Below are 11,538 nucleotides of genomic sequence, written 5' to 3'. Positions count from 1 at the left end.
GAAGCCTCAGCCTTCAAATAAAAACAAAAAATGTACAATGCCATAAAATACAAATAATGAAATGTCACTGGCTACAGAAACCCCAAATTACACTAACTTGTAATTATAAAACATACTATATACCAGAGGTCTCCAACCTTTTTGTGTACCTTTTTATCCCCTACCTCAAGGGATAAAATAATCTAGAAGGGATTTTGTTTGTTATACTCAAATATTTATTATACATATAACATGGTGGTGCTTTTTTACTTTTCACCATCATATGCAAAATAATAAAATATCTTGATATTCTGGTTCAGACTTACAAGCCTTAAAAAAATTAATAAAAATCTTTTAAAAAAAATTAATCAACAATTCCTGAAAAATTATGAAAATATTTATTGATTTTTTTTATTTTTCTATAAACCTATTGTATGTGTTATCAAAAACAGTAGCCCAAACATTTAGTATAAATATAAATGCAAAAATAAATAAATAAACTGCCATAACTTCTAAACAAAAACATTACTGCATTACATTTAATACATTTATACATGACTACATTAATATAGCTTTTTTTTTTTATATGAATATATACAGGCACATTTCTGCCAAAAAAGTTTGTTTTACTATAGTTAATGTTGTGGAGTGAAATGTTTTCTAACTGGTTTATTCTTGGAACAATGTTTCGCCTGTTTTTTGCATCAATATGTTGAGAATATCAGCACTGTTTCTTTAGCTTTTTACAATGTCATCTGTGGGTTTATACGAGAGATAGATAATTCTGCGCTCAGTGCGCTGAATTGAACTGCTTCTCAGTGGATCGCGCAGCTCTGTGTAATAATGTTTGTGTGATCGAGATCAGCCCGCACAGCTGCTTTAGCCGCGATCACTGTTTTTTGGGCCGAGCTGATAATGCTCTGCGCTGCTCAGATCAAACAAGTTTTGTTCCGCTTTTTTATGTTTCTCATACACAACGCAAATGACAGTGTATAGCCTAATCAAAGAGAGTTGGGTAATTTTGTAGAGGCAAAAGTGCAAATTGAAAAGTTTAGTTGAAAAGGTCGTTACTATGAACCTCGCGGCCGGATGCCAGTAGGGCTGAGAGGGAAATGACGTGCGCTCTGAAAGGAGTGCCCATCACCATGGGGACGTAACCATGTCTCGGTTCGAGAATGACTATAGAGTCATTAGGTCCGAACTCAAGACACGGCGCGTTAACTGATAACGCGTGCAAGTCACCCACGCGTTTAACTGAAGACAAAGCTATCAGAAAAACGGTTTTGAACGTGAGGTATTTCAGATCCACAGTGTCCAGCTTTCAGGGCCTCTAGGACCAAAGACAAATCCCAAATCGGAACCGAGGGGGGCCGCGGGGGATTCATCCTCCTGGCTCCTCTGAGGAAGCGGATGATGAATTCATTCCTTCCTAATGCGCAGCCACGCGCCGAGTTGGCGAACGCTGCAATAGCCCCAACATAGACTTTGAGCGTGGAAGGGGACCTGCCCACGTCCAGCAGCTCCTGAAGGAAGCACAAAACCCACGAAACCCCACACGTTTGTGGGTTTAGATTTTTCCCCGTGCACCACTTGTTAAACACAGACCATTTTGACGCGTAGAGCCGTCTCGTAGAGGGGGCTCTAGACTGCGTGATCGTGTTCACGACCCCTTTTGGCAAATCAACGAGTATCCATTGATGATCCACGCATGCAGAGACCAGCGCTCTGGATGGGGATGCCAGATCGAACTGCGGGCTTGAGAGAGAAGGTCTCTTCTCACCGGGATCGGCCATGGTGCTGAGTCTGCCAGCCGCATTAATTCCTGGTTCTCCCAGTGTGGGGCTATGAGGAGCACTGAGTGGCGCGTTTCTCTGATCCTCCCGATCACCTGGGGTAACAGCGAGATCGGGGGAAAAGCGTACAGCGGGACGCTGGGCCAGGCTTGGGCCAGCGCGTCCTCGCTCTTCGAGAAGAATATCGGGCAGTGGGCGTTGTCGTCTGACGCAAAGAGGTCGACTTTCGCTCTGCCGAAAAGGCGCCATAGAAGCTGGACTGTCTGGTGGTGCAGAGACCATTCCCCAGGGGGAACGTTGTCTCTGGACAGTCTGTCTGGGCCGTCGTTCAGGTGACCGGGCACATGCGCGGCTCTCAGCGAGCGCAGTGAGCCCTGAGCCCAAACGAGGAGGCGTTCCGCCAGTGCGCAGAGGATTTTGGATCTGATCCCGCCCTGACGGTTCACGTAGGACACCACTGACATGTTGTCTGTGCGAACTAGTACATGGTGTCCTCGCAGGTATGGGAGAAAATGTTTCAGTGCATTCTCGACCGCTAGCATCTCCAGACAGTTTATGTGAAGGCATTTCTCCCGGTCTGACCAGAGGCCATAGACCGGTCTGCCCTCGAGAAGCGCTCCCCAACCTAGGTTGGAGGCGTCTGTCGAGATCGTTTTCCGGTGCGAGATAACTCCCATTGTAACTCCCCGTTGGTACCATTCGGCCGCCAGCCAGGGCTGCAAGGCTGAGACGCAGCCCTGATTCACAGGAACTCGCGAGCCGCCGGCAATCCACGCTCTGGGGGGGGCGCTCTCGCTCTCAGCCAGCGCTGAAGCGGGCGCATGCGCAGTAGGCCCAGCTGAAGCACCGCTGCAGCTGAAGCCATGTGGCCCAACATCATCTGAAATGTTTTCAGGGGGAAACACCTGCCTTTCTGAAAAGTCGCGACGAGATGTCGAATACGGTGCGCGCGCTGTGTCGACAGTCTGGCCGTCATAGCCACCGAGTCCAGCTCTATTCCCAAAAAAGAGATCGACTGACTGGGTATTAATGAGCTCTTGGTCCAGTTGACCGAGAGACCCAAGCTTTTCAGATGGCTGAGAAGCGCTAGTCTGTGGGATATGAGTTCTTCCTCTGACTGCGCTAGAATCAACCAGTCGCCCAAATAGTTCAGAATTCGCATGCCCTGTGTTCTCAGGGGAGCGAGGGCCGAGTCCATGCACTTTGTGAACGTACGGGGTGCTAAAGACAGGCCGAACGGGAGGACGGTGTATTGATATACCTGACCGTCGAAGGCGAATCTCAAGAATGGCCTGTGACGGGGTATAATCTGAATCTGAAAGTATGCGGTCTTTCAGGTCGAGAGAAATAAACCAGTCCCTCGGGCGGATTTGCACGAGGATTTGTCTGGTTGTGAGCATTTTGAACGGCCGTCTCATGAGAGCTTGAAAAACGCGTTAGGTGTGATCGGGGCCTATGAGAGTGTGCTCTGTGGGGTACACAGGGGAGATCGTGCTTGTGTGTAGGGGTGAGGCAGAACCATAGAGAGAAAGAGTTGCGACACTCCCATAGACCTCCGTTGTAAAAAATGGCGGCGCTTTAAACCGCCTACTTCCGGGATTTGAAGATCGGATTAGTTCCAAACACTGTCATTTGGGCGTTGGACACCATTCACTTACATTGCTGCGCGTCGAGTTGTTCCAGAGTTAAGTTGCTGAAATATCAACCTCTTTTGAATTGTCAACTGTCTATATTGTATCAGAGGCCCTTTGTAATGCTTATACCGGTCTTCATTTGCATATGCACAGCGTAATTATTTATATTTTATGTTGGTTGTTTCAACCAATTTTCAAACACTGCCTGCTAGCTAGCGCGACTTCGTCAGCTCTGACAGTAAGAGTTCGGTAATAATCGCTACCACCTTTATAGCAACTTATTTAATTACATTTTTTGGGATATACTAACTTTATTATGTTTTGTTGTCTTGAGTGAAGCGGCTTGTGAGAACAATGCTGGACCTCTAGGATTGTTATGGCCATCACCAGTCCTGTCTGTTTCATGGATCACCTGCCCCTGGTTTTTGTTTTTCTTGTTCACACACAAGCACACATTTTTGTTGTCTGTCATTGTTTAATAAAAAATATTTTATTTGTAATATCATGAGACGTCCATCATCAGATGAATGATATGGAAAAGTTAAGTTAGAGCCGCTAAAGCCAGTGCTACTAACGTTACCCATGCGAACATGAAAACTACGCTTTTCCCTCCAAAAATATAGGGAAATATCTCCAAATGCAAAACTGACATTAACAAAATGCAATAACAGCTGAAAAAGTACTTGGGTGTGTGTTTCATTTTATATTTAACGTTACCGTTCAATAATGCAATCGCTGCTGTCTGTCCCATAGACGAACATGACAGCCAGCGTATGTTTTGAACTATTGGGGCTTACATGAACCACGTGACAGCCATAGCGGCGACATCAAAGAGTGTCGCAACTCTTTCTTTCTATGGCTCTGGGGTGAGGGCACATTTACTACACTCATAACACCGTCGGCGTGAGCCGGATAACCAGACTTTATACTCTTTTTGAGATTTCTCTGGGTCGCCGTGAGAACGGCGTTTGTGTGCAGGCGAGCGAGTTGTGTAACTGACTCGTTGGCTGCGGTGAACACTAACAGTTACTGCAGTAACGTTAGCCTTTTCTAAGGGGACTGGCAGAAGTAAAGTGTGTTTTGACGGCGATCCGGCCGCGGCGGGACCCAACCGTCTTTTCCTCACTGCGCATGCTACGAGGACTTCGCAGGCTCGGGCTTCAGCGAGATCTTAGGCCGGGGGCCCCGAGGGGGAGGCGGCCTGTGCTGGCTGGATGAGCGCGACCTAGGGCGGCCGCCCTGTCGTTGCTGCGAAGGCGGAGGTCGAGACGAGCGCTGTGTAGAGCTGCGTGCAGGAGGCTGTGCTTGAGAGCGGCCTGCAGCGGAACTCGAGCGGCGAGGTTCATGGCCTGTGAGAGCTTTCTGTACCTCCGAAAAACGATCCACGATGCCGCTTACAGCAGGGCCGAAGAGGCCGGTGGGGGAGAGCGGGGCGTTGAGGAAGACGGACCGCTCAGACTCACCCATGTCGGCGAGCGTTAGCCACAGATGTCGCTCGGTGACTGTAAGCTAAGCCATGGATCTCCCGATGGCTTGGGCCGCGGTCTTGGTAGCGCGAAGAGAGAGGTCCGTCGCGCTGCGCAAGTCCGTCAAGGCGGTGTAACTCGGGCCTTTCTCGTCCAGTTCGCGGAGAAGATCGGCCTGGAGGATCTGGAGAACCGCCATTGTGTGCAGGGCGGAAGCAGCCTGTCCAGACGGCCGGCTCCTCAGACGCTTTCCTCGGCTTGCAGGCGCTTGTTTCGACGGCAGCGATGCGGAGAGCTTCGCTGAAGAGACGAAAATCAAAGAATCAGCCTCCGAGCCTTCCGTTTATACCCTAGCCCCTCCCTCCCCCATTCTGGCGGGCTGTGACGCGTGATGGCGTGCGCGCCCTCATTGGGCGTGACGTCACGCCAGGCTCACTGGTAGGCTTACCGCGGGGCAGCCAATGAGCGCGCTAGATAGCCTGCTCTAGGTCTGCTAGCTGCTGCACTGCGTTGACAATATATAAAAATGAAGGATCATTTTTGGCTTCATATCTCGAGAAAAGATTACTTTACCCGTAGCGTAAGCTAACTTACGCAATACGAGAGAACCTCTCGTAAGAGAACACTTTTAAAGTTGTTCATTTATGTTCGCGATTGTGCAGCATTCACTCACAAAAATAAATGTTTTATATATTTACGGTAGTATATTTACACAATATCTTCATGGAACATCTTCATATCCTAATGATTTTTGGCATAAAAGAAAAATCTATCATTTTGACCCATACAATGTATTTTTGGCTATTGCCACAAATATACCCGTGCTACTTGTGACTGGTATTGTGATCCAGGGTCACATATTAACATTTTTAAACTTTTATGGCAAGTTCAGGTATGCAGTGATTTCCCACTTCATCCCATTCCACACAGATTTTCAGACGTTACAGACTACATTCAGAAAATAAATGTAGACAAAAGGCAGCACAGCTAGGGCGCCTCATGGTGCTCATGGATCCTCCTGGGGTATAACTGGGCAGCTTTTTGGTTTGAATAGGGAAAAATACAACTTCACAAAACATTTTTTAAGAAACGGTCGTGTTTCAAACAATGATACAAAACAGTTCGACACGATTTAAATGATACATTATTAATGCATTTTTTTATAGCTGATGCTCAAACAGATGACCAGCATGTGATTTCTGATAACACCAAAAATACATAGAAAACACAATATACATTACAAATTATAGGCTAATTGAACAAAATAAAGCACCTGTGCCTAATTTCAATGTGGTTTAAAATGTTTTTAGTGATAACTGCTTTAAAGCAATGCTGAATGATTAAATTCGGCTTTGCCTGATTATTCTCAACATTATCCAATATAATTTGTGTATTTTCTTACATTTATGTCATAAGTGCTCCCTGAGACCTACATACAGTAAATGTGAACTAAAGAACACTGTCTCTATGACTTTTTGCATGTGCATTGAATTTCAGTCTTGTACCCATAATGCACATTATATCACTGCTTGCACAGTTATTTGCTGTGGTTAGTATTATTCTTCTCTTTTTGAAACAACTATTACTGCTGTATCGTAAATCTTAACACCCATAAATCATCTAACCACATATTTGAACAATATTTAGGCAATATGACACTTTCTGAAATTAAACTATGACATGAACAGAGAAAACAGAAAGGTAGCACAGACTTCCTGATATGTAAACCTCATGGGAGGGTTAGCTGTGTCCTCACTGGGACGCTTTGTTTGTATCAGTCCTTAAATCCAAGTTTGACAAAAGTGTCATTTATAAACTCCAAGTATGCACTTATATTGCCTTATAATGCAAAGCCTTAACATGATGCACATGATTAAAGTAGTATACAGCTGAAACTTGGACCATGCAACCACATAGTGGTCACGTCAGAACCCTATCATTACACTTGATGCGATCCAAGCGTCCTCTACAACGTTATTACAAGACCAGCTAGTGATTAAAAAACATTGCTAACTCAAATAAAATTAGTTATAAAACAGTACATCAATTACAAAGCCGTAAGTCCCTGTAAACAAAAAAAGGATATTGTCCATTTTTCTGGCAGCACCGGGAAAGACAGGACACTTGTGTGGAGTCACTGTCTGAAGGACTTCTGTAGAGCATTTCATTTACCACATGCCATAGATGCCACATGCTTCTTCAGAGTGTTCTGTTTTCCTCTCTTTGTTGCTTGTATTTAAACACACAGAATGTACCGTTATCATTCAGTACGTCTCTAGCTGAAGCACACAGGGCCGATGGTGAAGCCGAACTCGTGACTGCTGTTGCCAAAGATTCCTATGTCATGTAGAGGAAGCAGGTCCATGTCCTCAAACTGAAACACAGACTCACGCGGTCCGGGATCCACTTCCTTTGCAGACTGGTACACAAAACATAAACATAAAGGGTTTACAAATGGTTGTTAAAGGTGAAGAGTGTAAAATCCGCCACAAAATAAACAGTTTCCATTGGTCGGTCAAACATAGAAAAGCTAATAATTAAATAAAAAAATTATATAATTTAATATAATTAAATGCAATTATTTAAAATTAAATTACTGAATAAAAAAAATTATATTTTATATAAAAAAGATTAAAAACAATATTTGTTTACCTGCATGTCATGTGTACATTAACAAGAGTCGTGCATATGCGAATAATTTTTTTTACATTTTAACATTTTAACATTTTTAAATATTAACTTAAAACCCCAGGGGGACTTCAAGTAAATATTGTAGGTCAAAGGGGATCAGCTGACAAAAATCCCTAATGTAAACCAATAGCCAAATAGCAATTTAGGCTTTATTTTAGAAAGCTTACATTCAGGTCAGGCTTTCTACGCCTACTTTTCCCAATCTAATCAATTCTCAAAGGATAAAATCAAAACCAGCCCTACATTTTTGATAATAATAAGATATGCTTCTTGAGCACCAAATCAGTATATTAGAATTAGTAATGATGCTGAAAATGCAGCATTATCATCTTAGGCATAAATTACATTTTTAAATATATTTAAATAGAAAACAGGTATTATTTTCAATTGTAATAATATTTCACAATATTACTGTTTTTACTGTATTTTTGATCAAATTAATGCAGCCTTGGTGACTTGATAAGTGACTTCTTTCAAAAACATAAAAAAAAATTATATATATGAATATTAGTGTACAGTATAGCAAAATAAAATGATTCACTACTGCAATGAATGGTGCGTTCACCTGCGTTGAAGTGATTGAATAAAAAAATTACTTTTTTTTTTATAACTAGTGCCGTTAGACACCACGTACCACGCAATCCTGTAATGCTCCTAAATAGCTCTGCTTCACGGCGTCTGTGAGGAACTGGACCTGTCGCTGTGTCTGGCCCAGTCGGTGTCCAGGGTAACAGGAGTACGTCACTCTCTGCTCTGCTCTGTTGCTCTGGAGTCGTAGGAAACGCAGCTGAACCACACCGAGGGCTGGATACTCAAGCTGACCAAAGATGGACAGATGGGATTTGATGATAAAATGTAGAACACAGACTGTATACAGTTTACTGTATACAACAACAGGGCTTAAAACTGAACATAAAAAGAGCAAGAATTTTATGGGTAATAAAAACAACATTATTAGAAGCTATTAACCTGCACAATAAATTAGCGCTAAAAGGACAGCTCAATAAAAACATTAATAATTCTCAACTCAATAATCATTTAGTCAGCATCATGTCACTCAAAACATAGTTTATTTTAGTTATTTAAAATGTAATTTTAATTTAATTTCAAGGTTTTTATTTTCCATTCAACAAAAGGGGAAGGTAACTGGGTCCAAAAAAACACATAAAAGTACCATAAAAGTAAACTATTGACTTCTTAAGTATACAAGTCGAGAGTCTGTAAGTCTACAACAAAAAGGGAAGGTAACTGGTTCCAAAAAACACAAAAAGTACCATAAAAGTAACCTATCGAGAGTCTGTAAGTCTACAAGCTCTGTGAAGTTTCATTTTAGGTGAACTATCTCACAGTCAGACTCCCTTCTTGCCGATAACACAAACTTTGACCCAATATGAAGTAAACATTTCCACAGACCAATAGTACTACTTACTTTAAAACCTCCCTCCAGTGAACTTAACCAGTAGAACTTGCTGTTATTCCCCAAGTCATTCAGCCAAGTCCTTATGGGCAGCTGTGGAAATTGAAAGAGCAATAATAAGATTTTGATGTTTTTTGACATCAAAGAGACACAGTAGTGAGGTGTTAGGTAGAACATTACGTGTGCATCTCTGGGGTGAAGGCAGGTCTCTGCTCCTGAATCTGAGAAGTTGCAGTAGGCCAAAATAGCATCTAAAGGACTGCCTTGGTTTGGGTCAATGTAGTAGAAACCTGAAACAGTTACAAAAGTAGTTATTTAACAGACTGCTCTATCAAAAATAACTTACAGTATCCTTCATAGAACACAGACACGTCTTAATTTAGTAATGCAGCTGAATTAACTGAACATTGGATGTGCAAAATAGCATTTTGGACCTCATTTACACCTCCTTTTAGTGCTGTTTATGAAATATTGTATTTATCCTATAGAAAACAATTGTAGAAGTAGTCTGAATACAAAAAAAAGCAGATGTGTTTTGAAGGCCTCATGGCCTACTACATGACTTTGAGAGAAGTCACACGGGAAAGAATGAGATTTTAGCTGAAGTTACTTGCGGTTGGCATCTGCACTGATACTAAGTTGCTCTTTTGGTTCACATGGCCTTCAACATGTTCTCTTGATAAAAATAATGAGGCAAAAACACTGAATAATCACTTTGTGAGACAATCAAAATATGTTTTTGACTAGTTGGCAGTCGGCCACCCTTACAAAGAGGACAGGCTAGCCAATTAATGAAATAACTGTGGCCAAAGTGTTGGGGAGATTCCAGGAAGAGAGAAGGGAGGAGAGCACCTGCAATTGAGATCATTAGTTAAAGCTGAATAATAGTGTTGCGAGTGAGATGGTCAGATGTTCTGCAGGAATCTCGGCTATGTTGCTTTGTCCAAAAAAGTCTAATTTTGACTTCTGAACCTCTGCATCTTGAGCATTACTTTTGCAAGATTGAGAAGACTTTTCTCCACGATATTGTCCACTTGTTGTATCACCTGAGGTGGAACTGAGCGTATGCGTTTAAAAAGTTTTTAAAACACCATAAACGCAACCACAACCAAAAACTACAATTGTAATACAGAGATTTCTAAAGGACAGCACACAGGAGAACATGAACAAACAGATAAATGTTTGAAAGATAGAGGTGGGCTCTGACCGCTGGTGTAGTTGGGATGGCACAGCCACAGCTCCAGACAGGTAGAGGCTGGGCGCTGCTTGCTGCCGTCCGGAGGGTCCACCAGCAGACGGAGGTCATGGTACAGAGAGTCCAGCAGTGTCTGAATCAGAGGGTAATTGGGCTTGTCTGAAATGTACATCAGGTCCTATTGGAGACGAAAAAGTAAGACAAAGAGATTTACTATGCATTTTACTGTATTTTATTCAATGATATCAGTACAAAATACGAGATTACCTTCATTCAAATTTAAAATAAAAACATTATGTACTTCGATAAATGTCTGAATCATGAAAAGAAAAAAGATAAATGACTGAAAGCAAAAAAGAAGGTAAAATGGGCCTTGTTCTTACAAAAAAAAATGGGCCTTGTTCTCTGTCTTTTAAATGTAGACAGAAAATCCCAAAAACCTTGAAATCAGGTTTTTACAAATCCAAATTTCTAGGTGGCTTGGAATATCTTGATTGGAAATGTGTCTCAGTCTGAATAGTCGTTCAGGATGTATGTAACATCATGCAAAACATGCTAATTTTAGTGCATACAGTGAACTATGTGGCATTTGTGGCTAGTGCCGTGTGAACAAGGCTTTAACAACATGATGAATGGTATTAAATTATCAGCAATGTATTTAAGAGAAAAGGGCCATTACGTTTTTAAACAACTTGCCTTGATCTGAGTCATGGTCAGGTTCACAGTATTACCAGCAGGTCCTGGTGGCCCCGGTGGACCCTAAAATAATCAAACAAACACAGAAATAGTTTTTTTGTTTCTGTTTTTCTGTTTCATATTGTTAAAAACACCGTAAAGTGTGTCTGGCAACTTACTGGAAAGCCCCTTCTTCCAATGGGGCCAGGAGGCCCCTGAAATCCCTTGAGTCCCTAAAATTAAAATGACAAGAGATATTTAACTGATGTACAAAACTTAACACGGTCAATTTACAACATACTGTAAATAAAAATAAAATATATATATATATATTATATAATTATAAAAATAAAAAATAACTGTAAAATATTTTATTTATGTATTTTTATGTTGTTTAATCTGGAACATTGCCTTTTAACCTGATAGATGCTGACTAAAGAAAGCTTTGAAAATTACATTTCATACCTTGTCTCCAAACAAGCCCTGCAGGGTGGAGGAGATAAAAGAGAAATAAATTATAAATGATCTTCATGCTCATCCGGGAAAAAATAAAAATAAAATAAAAAAATCTGTGGCTGCGATAAAGCACTTCACTGTCCTTGCTTATGTCATTAAAAATGAATTAACCATGCTTTCATATCTTGAAAGGACAGCACATGTAAATGCATCTGCAGCAGATGTGTAAATA

General features: G+C 41.9%; 1 protein-coding gene across 2 annotated transcripts in view; it reads right to left on the bottom strand.

Moving 5' to 3' along the window:
* Positions 1 to 5,588: 5,588 nt before the first annotated feature.
* The window catches only part of LOC309477075 (uncharacterized protein), a 65,063-nt gene continuing 59,113 nt past the window's right edge, over positions 5,589 to 11,538 (bottom strand). The window contains exons 61-68 of one of the 2 annotated variants that reach the window (XM_082140200.1): positions 11,316 to 11,333; positions 11,030 to 11,083; positions 10,872 to 10,934; positions 10,188 to 10,353; positions 9,161 to 9,270; positions 8,993 to 9,073; positions 8,198 to 8,380; positions 5,589 to 7,291 (exon numbers count right to left, since the gene is read on the bottom strand). In XM_082140200.1, coding sequence (XP_081996326.1) covers positions 7,148 to 7,291; positions 8,198 to 8,380; positions 8,993 to 9,073; positions 9,161 to 9,270; positions 10,188 to 10,353; positions 10,872 to 10,934; positions 11,030 to 11,083; positions 11,316 to 11,333 — 819 coding nt within the window. In that variant the 3' untranslated portion in view covers positions 5,589 to 7,147. The remainder of the gene's footprint in view (positions 7,292 to 8,197; positions 8,381 to 8,992; positions 9,074 to 9,160; positions 9,271 to 10,187; positions 10,354 to 10,871; positions 10,935 to 11,029; positions 11,084 to 11,315; positions 11,334 to 11,538) is intronic. The other variant, XM_082140199.1, reaches the window with a different exon arrangement.

Source organism: Leuciscus leuciscus (genome assembly GCF_965113295.1).
Source record: "Leuciscus leuciscus genome assembly, chromosome: 16".
Lineage (NCBI taxonomy): Eukaryota > Metazoa > Chordata > Actinopteri > Cypriniformes > Leuciscidae > Leuciscus > Leuciscus leuciscus.
The sequence above is the reverse complement of the archived record's forward strand: the minus strand, read 5'-3'. Positions and strand labels throughout refer to the sequence as shown.